The sequence below is a fragment of the Amblyraja radiata genome, chromosome 2 (genome assembly GCF_010909765.2).
Source record: "Amblyraja radiata isolate CabotCenter1 chromosome 2, sAmbRad1.1.pri, whole genome shotgun sequence".
Taxonomy (NCBI): Eukaryota; Metazoa; Chordata; class Chondrichthyes; order Rajiformes; family Rajidae; genus Amblyraja; species Amblyraja radiata.
In genome coordinates this window covers 51,120,425-51,134,785 of record NC_045957.1, presented here as the reverse complement: position 1 = coordinate 51,134,785, position 14,361 = coordinate 51,120,425, and the positions used below count along the sequence as shown (strand labels likewise).

Here is a 14,361-nt window from a genome sequence, read left to right as displayed (position 1 = left end):
ACCCCTAAACTTCTGTTCCTTAATTCTGAAGTCATGTCCTCTTGTTTGAATCTTCCCTATTCTCAAAGGGAAAAGCTTGATCACATCAACTCTGTCTATCCCTCTCATCATTTTAAAGACCTCTATCAAGTCCCCCCTTAACCTTCTGCGCTCCAGAGAATAAAGACCTAACTTATTCAACCTATCTCACATTTTGGCTTTTGGCAGTTGGTTACTTTATAACTGTAATTATTAATTAGCATTGAGCATGAAGGAATTGGTGGCCTTCCAATTTCAACAAATGGCCCAGAGAACTTCCTTTCCTTTTCAGTGGGATTAAGAGGAGCAGGCTGCCTCCTCTGTGTAGCAGCTTAGCTAGGATGCTGACCAATTTCCCACCCTTTGTAGTGGTGTTGCGATAGGAAGTTTCTTGGTTTCAGCAAATTATAAATAAGCCCCTACACACAAAATAGCTGTAGCCTTGTGTTTACGACAAGATACAATCAGTCTCTGTACTCTTTCTTTATCCATCCAGAGTGGATGTAACCCTCTCAGAGCAACCCACTCATTTATATTGCCAAGACATGGGCTAAAATTAATGCAAAGTAAAGTTTTACAGAAATCATAGTGTAAGTGAGCTAATATTAGTTAGCATTATTTACCTGTCAGTTAGAGGAGTGATCACAAGTCGAGGAGTGTTCCCCAGATATTCATAAGAGTACCGAAAATGAGCATCACAAATGTCAGCATAACAGTGGGTCTGGTGGGCATCCCAACGATGCCGCAATTGGGATAACCAAGCAAAGGCTTGGGAGCTTGTAACCTGAAGAGATGTTCATCACAACCAAAAACAGTATTAATATTTTTGCTAAAAAATACCAATCGGACACTAAAAAAGTAAAAGTAAACAACAAAACAAACAATTAATCTACAAAATATTTTCGCTCAACACTCTTAACGTGCCTTCTGAGCAATAAGTTTTGCCACAACATCCCGGGCGTGAACATCGATCGTGCACATGGTCATGATCTTCTGCCTATCTCCTGCAGTTAACTCTCCCAGCAGCATGTTGATCAAAGCATTCAATTGCACCACCTTTAAAAGTAATTAAAAAAAACTTTAGCCATAGAGATGAGATGCATGGAAAACAAACTTACACAAAAAAGAACAAAGCACAAAGTAACTCAGCGGGCCAGGCAGCATCTGTGAAAGGCAAAGTTTCAAGTCGGGATCCTTCTTCTGACTAAAAAGAATTTGTAAAGTGAATAATGACAGAGAATGTTGGAAATGCACAGCAGGTCAAGCAGCATGCCCGATAAGAGAAGCAGAGTTAAATGTTTCAGTTTGGAGAGCCTCCGACAATGCTGCCTGGCCTGCTGAAGATCTCCAGCATTTTTTGTTTTAATTTCACAGTTTGAGCACATACAATTTCTGTTTCATTTTCATTTATAACAAATATAATCGTTATGATAGCGGATTGTGTGTAATCCAACACAAAATAACATATTGTGAATAGACACAAAATACTGGAGTATCTCAGCGGGATATGCAGCATCTCTGGAGAGAAGGAATGGGTAATGTTTCGGATCGTGACCGTTCTTCAGATTGATGTCATGGGAGTGGGAGGCACATAGATAACGAAGTGCATAGGTAAGGATGTGTTAGGTGTGAAAACAGGACAAAGGGAAAAGTGAACGGGGAAAATGTAGAATAGATCATTGTTTGCTTTGTTGTTATCTAACAGTGATAAAACGGAGACAGTAAGACTGGTCGGAGAACTGGGAAGGAAAGGGGATGGAGAGAGAGGGAAAGCAAAGGTTACTTGAAGTTAGAGAAGTCAATGTTCATACCACTAGGGTGTAAGCTGCCCAAGCGAAATATTGTGGATATTGGAAATCCAAATAGATATACAAAAATAGTGGAAATAGTCAGCTGGTGAGGTGATTAAAAAACAATTCAATTTTGATGAACTTACAGCACAACAGGATAAAGTTAGCAATAGAAAACCAAATGTAAGCTCAATGAACATGCATCAGCATTTGGCTGTGTACATACAGTGCATTCAAAAAGTATTCAGACCCCTTCACTTTTTCCACATTTTGTTACATCACAGCATTCTAAAATGGATTTAATTCATTTTTTTATCATCAATCTACACACCATCCCATAATAAAAAAGCAAAGACAGATAGAAATTTTTGCACAGTAATTAAAAAGAAATAACTGAAATATCACATTTACGTAAGTATTCAGACCCTTTACAGTACTTTGTTGAGGCACCTTTGGCAGCGATTACAGCCTCAAGTCTTCTTGGGTATGACGCTACAAGCTTGACACATCAATATTTGGGTAATTTCTCCCATTCTTCTCTGCAGATCCTCTCAAGCTCTGTCAGGTTGGATGGGGAGCGTCGATGCACAGCTATTTTCAGGTCCCTCCAGAGATGTTCGATCGGGTTCAAGTCCGGGCTCTGGCTGAGCCTCTCAAGGACATTCACAGATTTGTCACAAAGCCACTCCTGTGTTGTCTTGGCTGTGTGCTTAGGATCGTTGTCCTGTTGAAAGTTTAACCTCCGCCCCAGCCTGAGGTCCAGAACGCTCTGGAGCAGGTTTTCATCAAGAATCTCTCTGTACTTTGCTTCGTTCATCTTTCCCAGTTCTCCCAGTTCCTACCGCTGAAAAACATCCCCACAGCATGATGCTGCCACCACCATGCTTCACCGTAGGTATGGTATTGGCCAGGTGATGAGCGGTGCCTGGTTTCCTCCAGACGTGACGCTTAGCATTCAGGCCAAAAAGTTCAATCTTGGTTTCATCAGACCAGAGAATCGAGTTTCTCATGCCTTTTGGCAAACTCCAAGCAGGCTGTCATGTGCCTTTTACTAAAGAGTGGCTTCCGTCCGGCCACTCTACCAAAAATGCCTGATTGGTGTAGTGCTGCAGATATAGTTGTCCTTCTGGAAGGTTCTCCCATCTCCACAGAGGAACTCTGGAGCTCTGTCAGAGTGACCATCAGGCTACTGGTCACCTCCCTGACCAAGGCCCTTCTCCCCCAATTGCTCAGTATGGCCAGGCGGCCAGCTCTATGAAGAGTCCTGGTGGTTCCAAAGTTCTTCCATTTAAGAATGACGGAGGCCACTGTGCTCTTCGGGACCTGCAATGCCGCTGAATTTGTTTTATACCCTTCCCCAGATCTGTGTCTCGACACAATCCTGTCTCGGAAGTCTACGGACTATTGCTTCGTCTTCATGGCTTGGTTTTTGCTCTGACATGCACTGTCGACTGTGGGACCTTATATAGGCAGGTATGTGCCTTTCCAAATCGTGTCCAATCAATTTAATTTACCACTGGTGGACCCCAATCAAGTTGTAGAAACATCTCAACATTCAGAAGGGGTCTGAATACTTTCTGAAAGCACTGCATTCACCTTTCAATGACTTTCTACACTCGTTTAATCTCCTCTCGACCTATTTGCAGGTGAATTTTGATTACTTGTCCACTGATTGTTTAGAAATCCCCATGGTTTGGATCTAACTCACTGGGTGCCAATTCTTTTACTTCGTGTGACATATTAAGGCCCCAATTCCAGTATTCCCTTTATTACACTCAAGCACCTGTTCTAACGTTCCTTTTAAACTTTCACGGTTATGTTTACAATACAATCTACAGCTGAGACCAAAACTTGCACTTCATATATTAACAATAAATATTGTTATACGTTTTACATCTTTACTCTGTTTGTACACATTTAAGTACTCCACAACAGTCACTACACTTCAAAAGGTATTTCATCAAAAACTTCGGAACATTTTGTACTAAAATGCATTATCTAAAAGACATTCCTTTAGTTAATGTATAATTTATGCATGTAACAAAGACAGTCAAAAATATTTAAATGGAAATGATAATGTGCTTGATCTTAAATGCATGATTTTCAGTCATGAAACGATATTTACATCATGAAACGATTCAGAGTTATTTCAGCACCAAAACTGTCAACTGAATGGAGGCTCAGTCATTTGTGAGTTCAAGGACACTGTCTGATTCATTTAGTATTCCAAACGAGTAGTATATTCAGCAAATTAGCATGTAAACCTGACATCGTTTGGAGAACTGAATATAACCAAAAAGAGAATATGGCTTTCTTTTAGACTATAAACAAGCTCCTTATTTTCCTTGACAGTTCACATCTACTCTGACAATGCAAATGTTGGAAAGTACAAAGGCAGAATTTGTTTTAAGATGAACTTAAAAAAGTTATTTCCAAGAAAATTGTAAAGCTGGTATATTATTTAATCAAAGAGCTGAACTCACAGAAGCTGACATTTTCACATTTATTGAACTTTCATCATTCCTGATTAAAGTTTCCAAATAATGCTTTGCGAAGTTAATTAACTTAATCACCATTCTTTTTTTCATTTTCTAATGCCTTTACTAACCCTTGGTAATTTTATGGAACAGTGAAAAATGCGCTGTGAAGAGATGATAGAATCTTCATAGGTTCAGAAGAGAAAATGGAGACTATGCCAAATTAAAACACCCAATTTTATAACACAGTGAAGAATTATAAGACCATATATCACTAGACCCAGATGAAGTGTTTGGAGAGAGAGGGAGTGTCACATCGCACAGGTATTTTACCTGGTGAGATGCAGGAGGAACCTCATAGAGCTCGAAGCCTCCAAGTGGCGCAACTAGTCCCTCAGAACAGACCTCCGGAGAAGGTTCGAGTCAAATGGCCACAGGCCTGCAAGGCGGCAGTCTGGCATCAGTTCAACGAGGATGTCGACAAGGTGCTAGAAGCAACTGCGAAGGGAGGTGGGGATCTAAGGCTGCAGACTATGATGGCAATCATCGTCAGCCTAACTGGAAAGGTTTGGAGCAGTGGAGAAGAAACCGGCCAGAACACCTTTCATCATGAACAACAAAGATCCACAAGATCCGGCAGGAGCTGATGTTCCTCAAAAAGCAGTATAAAGAGGCCAACGAAGAGCAACTTCACCCCTTGGCTGAGCTGCGAACCATCCTGAGGAAGAAGCTGCTGACCCTCCGTAGAGCTGAGTGGCACCGAAGACGGCGGAAGGAAAGAGCCAGGAAGCGAACATCGTTCATAGCCAACCCCTTCGGCTTCACCAAACAACTACTCGGGCAGATGCGCAGTGGGATTTGGCTTGACTAAGGAGGAGATCGACCGGCACATCCAGACGACCTACAGTGACCCCGTCAGGCAGCAGGAGCTGGGCCAGTGCAACATCCTGATAAAACCACCTCCACCCATCAAAGAGTTTGATAGGAAAGAGCCACTCCTGAAAGAGGTCCAGGACGTTGTGAAGAGAGCAAGATCTGGCTTAGCCCCTGGCCGAGCAGAGTACCCTACTAGAACTGCCCCTTGTTACTGAAACGGCTGTGGAAGATCTTGAAAGTCAACTGGAGGAGAGGGAAAGTGGCGCAGCAGTGGCGATTCGCTGAAGGGGTTTGGATCCCAAAGGAAGAAGATTCCAAGAACATCGATCAGTTCAGGATCACCTCCTTGCTAAGCGTTGAAGGCAAGATCTTCTTCAGCATAGTGGCAAGGCAGCTGACCAACTTCCTCTCCAACAATGGCTACATCGACAGCTCAGTGCAAAAGGGAGGCTTGTCTGGAGTACCAGGGTGTGTAGAGCACACGGAAGTGGTGACCCAGCTCATCTCTTCATCTGGGGCAATGCGGAATCTCCGGATTGCCCGCAATGCTCAGGCAAGGGGACATTGGAACACATCCTGAGCTGCTGCCCAAAGGCTCTTGGGCAGGGCTGGTACACCTGGCGTCACGACTAGGTTCTTAAACCCATTGCAGAAGCCATCAGCATGGGAATCAGCAGCTGCAGACGAGCACGACCCACCACCCAGATGATCACCTACGTGATGGCCGGAGTGCAGCTGCCAAGAACCACTGCAGCCAGGAATCCGTCAGGAATCCTGGCGACTGCGCAGGACCGGCAGCTTTCTGTAGACCTGGTGAAACAGCTGAAGTTCCCACAGCACATTGCCACGACCACCCTAAGGCCAGACATCCTCCTGGTCTCAGAGGCGACGACAGGTCACCTGTGTGAGGGTGTCTGATATTGAAAGACTCGAAACACCCAATGACCCCAGGTTACATCACTGATGTATTTTTATCAATTTATTAACATTTAGGTCTGTTTATTTTCCTTTCTGTTCTAGTGATTCTATTACTTCACAAACATTAATAGGAAAATGAACCTGGGTACATGAAGAACGCAAACTTAAGCAGAATATTTTTAAAGAGCGAGATGCCTGTTTGTATTTCTGCCTCAAGATGAACAGAGATTTGGATATTTCTCCCAAATTGCTGTCATTTCAGATTTAAGTATAACAACCAAAATACTCAGAACTTCTGTGGAGAGAGAAAAAGTGAACACATTATTTTTAATCTGCCATCATGTTGTTGCAGATCAAACAAGTTTTAAAACAAATGTTGAGGGATGCAAATGGCAGGGATTGACAGAGGAAAAGAAAAAGAGTGTTTATGACCTAAACCAAAGATGGACATTTTTTTTTACAATGACAAACAATAATGGGCCAAAACACAAAGTTCTGGAGGAACTCTAAAGACTGCATCTGTAGGGAAAATGGACGGACAATGGTTTGGGTCAGGACAAAATATAGTAAGGGGAAGAAACTGGAAAGAGAAGCAATTGAACAAAGATTGGTAGATGGATACAGTGAGGGAGTGTGATTGGTAGATGGATGGAGTAAGCAACAAGACTCAAAGTGAGGAGAGTGAAATGTAAAGTTGGAGGGAGAGATATGGGTGCAAGGGGATGGAGGGAAGGAAAAAGTGAGGATAAAAGGAACATAGGGAACTTGGGTATGGGAGATGTGTACAGAAGAGGGGGAAGGAGCAGGTGATTAGGGTGGTGGGAGATGGTGGAAGAAATGTGTGCACACCGGGATGAGATGGAACAGGGAGCTATTACCTGAAATCGGAATTGGAGACTTTTGAACTATCTTTAATTGGACTTTATCTTGCACTAAATGTTGAACTCTTTATCTGTACACTGTGGACAGCTTGATTGTAATCATGTATAGTCTTTCCTTTGACTGGAGAGCACGTAACAAAATCTCAGTGCACGTGACAATAAACTAAAACTAAACTAAAATTTAATGTTCATACAAGGGACTGCAGCTGTTGGTTTACAAAAGCAAACATACAGAGTGCGGGTGTAACTCAACAGGCCAAGCAGCATTGCTGGAGGATATCTCAGTCTGAAGAAGGGTCTCGACCCAAAATATCACCTATCCATGTCCTCCAGAGATGCTATCTGATCTGCTCTATTACTCCAGCACTGTGTGTTTATTGCAATATTCATACCATTGGATTGTAGACCAGGATAATGGGCCAAGTGTGGAACCATTGTGCTTTTTGCCCTTTTAATTCACCATCATTTCTCTTCCAGGAATGCATAATCTTGAGAAAGTCTACTGTGCTCAAAATATTTCCTTCTTTCCTTGTTCGCATTTAGATTTATCTTCTTATTCCCTATCCATTATTGCCCAAATCTCTTTACTCATCTATTTCTGTCCAAATTATGCTATGTGATTTATAAATATAGTTAAGAAAGAATTGCAGATGCTGGAAAAATCGAAGGTAGACGAAAATGCTGGAGAAACTCAGCGGGTGAGGCAGCATCTATGGAGCGAAGGAATAGGCGACGTTTCAGGTCTCGACGAAGGAGGGTCTCGACCCGAAACCTCGCCTATTCCTTCGCTCCATGGATGCTGCCTCTCCCACTGAGTTTCTCCAGCATTTTTGTCTACCTATAAATATAATATATAACCTCAACAACTTTACTATATCAATATTCTCTCCAGATACTTTCGCTTCACTTACCTCCAATCACATTCCTCCTTTTCTAGGATTTTGGTTTCCCCATGGACCTTCATCTGCTCGGCTCTGAGCAAACAGAGTCCTCAACTTCACTTCTTCACATGGTGGATTTCAAACTCAACACGTTGCTGCTTTGTATCACCCCCAAAAACACATAATTTCTACCCTTTTATTTACAGTCAAAATGATTTCCACCCCCCTCCTCCCCATTTAACGTGTTTGTGTGTTCTTTGTTTGGTCATGTTCCACCAATATCCAAGGCCCTTCTCACACTGCTACAATATTCTAGCATTCTCACCTTGGCCTTTACTTATAAATGGTAACTATTGCTGTATCAACACAGCCTGAAGCATCTACAATTTAAAAAAAAAATAAACCTATCCTATCCATGACACACTACTCATGTTAAACTTGCTCTTATGTTGACATCATTATTTCCGAATTAATAGATGCTTTTATGGGAATCCATATGGGTTTTAGCTCTGCCTTCATTTTCATTTATTGGACTGTGGTCCTGAGGTTAAAAGGATATGAAAGACCATGAAATATACAGTTCAATAAGTTTCAGATATTTATATAAACTTTAATGTGCTTCTAATAGACCAATTAAATGTTTCCAGTCCTGTCCAAAACTATTCCACTTGTAACCCTGCTAAATTAAGTGAAGGAAAGAAAACAGGCACATTAATCTACAACTCTAATAGATAGATAGAATAGATAGAATACCTTTTATTGTCATTCAAACAACTTGGTTTGAACGAAATTTCGTTTCCTACAGTTTTTACATTACAAAAAAACTCAAGACCCACACTTAACACAGTTTACACAAACATCCATCACAGTGGATCTACAACACCTCCTCACTGTGATGGAAGGCAAAGTCTTATCTCTTCCCTTTGTTCTTCTCCCGCGGTCCAGCAGTCCAACTGCAGCGTCGAGGCGAACTGGGGCTCCAATGGTAAGTCCTGTGGCCGTTTAAGCCGCGCGGGGCGATGTTAGGCCCTGGCTCCATGTCCTTTAAACCCCACGATTCCAGCGGGAGAAGTTGCCGTTCTGGAGCTTGGAAAAGCGGTCTCCCACCAGGGACCTGCGAGTTCCCGATGTTACTGTCCACCGGGCCTGCAGCCGGAGCCTCCAAAGCTCCAAAGTCGGGTCGCAGCCGCGCGCCACCACAGCTGTTCCCACTCCGAAGTCGGCCAGCTCCGCGATGTCAGTTCCACAGGCTCCGCAACTGGAGCCCTCAGGTTGGTCCTGGCCGGAGGCTGCCATCGGCTCCACGATGATAGGCCCAACGACATCGGAGACCCGACAGGGAAAAGTCGGGTCCCCGCTCAGGGATGAGATTAAACGGTTTCCCCCACAGCCCTCCTCCCCCCACATATACACAGCTAACAAATAATAAAAACTAGCTCAAGGCACATTTAACAAGACAAAGATAAACTGTAGTCGAGCCGCTAGGCACTACCATACCCAGAATTTAATAAGAATGAATCATCAGTTTAATAGTGTTGTGCATAACCAGATATAGGATACTCAAAGTGAGGGTGATAAATAAACCTGCGCATTCTGCTAAGCTGTGCTTGGCTCCTGTTCTGGTGATAATCATACGTCTATCACCTGTAGAATTGCAGAGACATTGCTTATGAAAAGACCAATATCAATCTTGTGGGTCGAGAAATTAACTTCCTGTAAACATGCCTCCCAATTTTCTTTTTTGATTAAACTCATCACTAATCAGATTCTTGGGGACCTGCATACAAAGGATTTCTTGCTCTATTATAATTTTTGATAATCTTTTGATAATTATTTTCATTTTCTGAATATACCTTTTATATTTCTCATGGTATCCGGCTTATAAGTGTAAAATTCTATCATGCAGTTCTATTTTAGATTTCAGCTCAATTCACTCCTACTTAACTACAAATTATACTTCTTCACGGCAAACTTTTATTTTCTACTAGACTAAGTGTGACCCGTTGGGTCCCAGCTTCCCATGGGAGGGCTCTTTCCCCAAAGCAATATTCCACCTCTCCACCAATTCCAATATTGGGGGCCAGTGGGGTGGGGGGGGGGGGGGGGGTGGGTGGGCTTTCTGGAGCGTTAGTATGGGTGTTGTGGGCTGAAGTATTCTTGGGCTGGCAGCTCAGTCACTCAAGCTTGGTGTCCTGACCACTCACTCACTCATGGCTGGTGGGCTGGCAGTTGACATGGCTATTCCTTGAAATTCCATTTCAAGCAGGGTGCAAGGCCACCAAATTCAAGTGCAGTTTCCTACCACTTCAAGCAGGGTGCAAGGCCACCAAATGCAAGTGCAGTTTCGTACCACTTCAAGCAGGGTGCAAGGTAACAAAATTCAAGTGCAGTTTCCTACCACTTCAATCAGGGTGCAAAGCCACCAAATTGAAGTGGTTTCCTGCCACATCAAGCTGGGTGCAAGGCCACCAAATTCAAGTGCAGTTTCATGCCATCTCAAGCAGGGTGCAAGGCCACCAAATGCAAGTGCAATTTCATGCCATTTCAAGCTGGGTGCAAGGCCACCAAATGCAAGTGCAGTTTCATGCCATTTCAAGCAGGGTGGGCTGGTCTCCCAACGCAATATTCCACCTCTCCACCAATTTCAATATTGGTGGCAAGTGTTGGGGGGGGGGCTTTCTGGAGCACTAGTATGGGTGTTGTGGGCTGAAGGGACTGGTTTCCAGAGGGCTAGTATGGACATTGTGGGCCAAATGGATTCTTGGGCTGGCAGCTCAGTCACTCAAGCCTGGTGTGCTGGCAGCTCACTCACTCACGGCTGGTGGGCTGGCAGTTGACTCACGGCTATTCCTTGAAATTCCATTTCAAGCTGGGTGCAAGGCCACCAAATTCAAGTGCAGTTTCCTAACACTACAAACAGGGTGCAAGGCCACCAAATTCAAGTGCAGTTTCATGCCACTTCAAGCAGGGTGCAAGGCCACCAAATTCAAGTGCAGTTTCATGCCACTTCTAGCAGGGTGCAAGGCCACCAAATTCAAATGCAATTTCATACCATTTCAAGCAGGGTGCAAGGCCACCAAATTCAAATGCAGTTTCATACCATTTCAAGCAGGGTGCAAGGCCACCAAAGACAGAGAGTCATGACCTCTCCCTCCCCCATCTTGCAGAGACTGAGCCACGCCCACACTTCCTGGTTTTATAGTCCCTCCCCCCTCCCACCGGACGGGACGTGGCCTTCATGGCATGATTGACAGGAGAGAGAATCTGAATTTTTTTTTTAAACACTAATAACTCTTTTATTTTCCATTGATGGGAAAAATCCTCGACACCTGATGAGCGGAGGGGGATTGAGTAAGATGGCCCAAAATCACAGCCGTAAGTGGAAGCGTTTTTTTCTAAAATCAATATACAGTGCAAACAGGAAGTGGTCAAGTTTAGACTTTTAATTATATAGACTACACAATTAAGATTTTTCCCCCCCATTGCAAATCGATCCATCTTTTTGCCAACATCTCCACAATTAATTTAAATCTGGATACCTTGTTTTCCTGTTTTTAGATCAGAGCTCTTTTCTTTGTCTCTTCATCATCATCTCAAATACTTATAGACTCTGAGCACTCAGTAATACCTATTTTTCAGTGCAGTAAAGTATGTTGAATTGCAAAAATAAGCATTAAATACTAGAGCTATCATTCAAGTAGTAACACTTTAAAATGAAGTACAGCATACATTATACTTGTAAATACACAAATCTTGTAACAAATGATTTGTGATGTGCAACATACCTGCTTTTTGTTATAATCCTTTAGTGCTGTTTCATAGCCCTCTTCAAGCCTTTCAAAAGCAATTCCTACATCTGTGGTCCAATATATTTGTGAGCTGGTGAGTGCCACCTGAGCAGAATAGTCAAAAATCCATTGATCTCTTGGTTTTTCCTCATAAGCCGCTACAGCCTCTGTAATCTGATGACGTATGGTTCCCTGCATGCTTTCCTCTACTCGATTTAACCAAGCTTCAACCTTGAAAAGACAGGATGGTCAGCTTTTATATCAACAAAACTCAAATTGCAGTAATAGAAACATAAAACATAGGTGCAGGAGGCGGCTATTCAGCCCTTCGAGCCAGCACCACTATTCAATGTGATCATGGCTGATCATCCACAATTAGTAACCCGTGCCCACCTTCTCCCCATACTCCTCGATTCCGCTAGCACCGAGCAAATTATATTCCTTTTATAAGTTTCTATAAGATCCCTTCTCATCCTAAATTCCACTGAATACAAGTCCAGTCTTTCCAATCTTTCCTCAAATGCCAGTCCTGCCATCCCAGGGATTAACCTCGTGAACCTAAGCTGCACTCCCTCAATAGCAAGGATATCCTTCCTCAAATTAGGAAACCACAACTGCACACAATGCTCCAGATGTGGTCTCACTAGGGTCCTGTCCAACTGCAAATGGATCTCTTTACTCCTATACTCAAATCCTCTCGTTATGAAGGCCAACATGCCATTTGCTTTCTTAATTGCCTGCTGTACCTGCATGTTTCCTTTCAGTGACTGGTGTACAAGGACGCCCGGGTCTTTTTGCACTTCCCTTTTTCCTAATCTGACACCATTGAGATAATAATCTGCCTCCTTGTTCTTGCCGCCAAAGTGGATAACCTCACATTTATCTACATTATATTGCATCTGCCATGCATCTGCCCACATACTCAACCTGTTCAAGTCACCCTTCAACCTCCAAGCATCCTCTTCGCAGTTCACACTGCCACCCAGCTTTGTTTCATCTGCAAATTTGCTTATGTTACTTTAAATTCCATCATCTAAATCATTAATATATTGTAAATAGTTGCGGCCCCAACACTGAGCCTTGCGGCACTCCACTCGCCACTGCCTGCCATTCTGACAGGGACCCGTTTATTCCTACTCTTTATTTCCTGTCTGCCAACCAATTCTTTATCCATGTCAATACCCTATCCCCAATAGCTACCCTCCAATCCACAGGAACTGACCCTGAATCTATAAAACATTGGAAAATGATCACTAATGCGTCCACAATTTCTAAAGCCACCTCCTTGAGTACCCTGGGATGCAGACCATCAGTCCCTGGGGATTTATCAGCCTTCAGTCCCATCAGTCTACCCAATACTATTTCTCACCTAATGAAAATTACTTTCAGTTCCTCTGTTTCCATAGATCATCTGCCCTCTAGTACATCTGGGAGACTGCTTGTGTCTTCCTTAGTGAATACAGAACCAAAGTACCTGTTCAACTCTTCTGCCATTTCCTTGTTGCCCATAATAATTTCACCTGTTTCTGCCTTCAAGGGACCCACATTTGGCTTTACTAATCTTTTTCTCTTAACATACCTAACAAAGCTTTTACTATAGACAAAAGTGCTGGAGAAACTCAGCGGGCCAAAACGTTGCCTATTTCCTTCGCTCCATAGATGCTGCTGCAGCCGCTGAGTTTCTCCAGCACTTTCGTCTACCTTCGATTTTCCAGCATCTGCAGTTCCTTCTTCAAAGCTTTTACTATCCTGCTTTATATTCTTGGCGAGCTTACCTTCATACTTCATCTTTTCACCCCGTATTGCCCTTTTTGTTACCTTCTGATGTCCTTTGAAAGTTTCCCAATCCTCTGGCTTCCCACTATTTGCTATGTTATACACCTTTTCTATTAGTTTTATACTGTCCCTCACTTCCTTTGTCAGCCACAGTTGCCTCTTACTCCCCTTAGACTCTTTCTTCCTCTTTGGAATGAAATGATTCTGCATCTTCTGGATTATGCCCAGAAATTCCTGCCATTGCTGTTCCACCATCATTCCTGCCCAGATCCTTTTCCAGTCGACCTTGGCTAGTCGACCTTATGTGAAAGTTGCATCAATAGCATTGATGGCAAATAGCAAATTGAATTGATCTTACACAGATTACACTGGCCAAGGTGCTAGATTTACAAATTATGAGTCAAATGTCAGAATTCCTCAGCACCTGCAAAGATAATAAATGTCATGCAACTTAATAACTTAGCCAAAACACAGTACTATCTTCTGTATGAAAACCTGTACCAGTGGGGGTGGCATGAGGCACTGTAAATCTAGCCTCTGATTACAAACATATAAAAAAAACTTTGCGCTATTTTGAAAGTCCTGCAGCATAAAACCTTGTTATTGTGAGACTGAGCTGGACTGAAAAATCAAAAACTGCAGATGCTTGAAATCTGAAATAAAAACAGATTATATAGGAAATACTCAGTAGGTCAGGCAACATCTATAGAAAGAGAACCAGCATTAACATTTCTGCATGAAGATTCTAAGAATGGGTAGTTCTGCTATGATACAGTAGGTGTGTTCCTAAGAAACCCTGTTATAGAAAATGGTAGGGGTTAACGGCAAGAGTTTAAGACTCAAAACACAATTTTCTTTTCTCTCCGGCAGGACTTTCAACATAATTCAAAGTTTATTTATATGCAAAAAATACTGAGGTCTGTATGTTATATTGTTTAAAGTATTATTGCACAAGG

The 14,361-nt window shown here is 42.7% G+C and overlaps 1 protein-coding gene across 1 annotated transcript in view; it reads right to left on the bottom strand.

The window, feature by feature from the left end:
• Nucleotides 1-14,361, bottom strand: part of dnah11 (dynein axonemal heavy chain 11) — a 317,498-nt gene that overhangs the window by 197,312 nt on the left and 105,825 nt on the right. The window contains exons 30-32 of the mRNA XM_033046160.1: nucleotides 11,627-11,860; nucleotides 943-1,074; nucleotides 642-802 (exon numbers count right to left, since the gene is read on the bottom strand). Coding sequence (XP_032902051.1) covers nucleotides 642-802; nucleotides 943-1,074; nucleotides 11,627-11,860 — 527 coding nt within the window. The remainder of the gene's footprint in view (nucleotides 1-641; nucleotides 803-942; nucleotides 1,075-11,626; nucleotides 11,861-14,361) is intronic.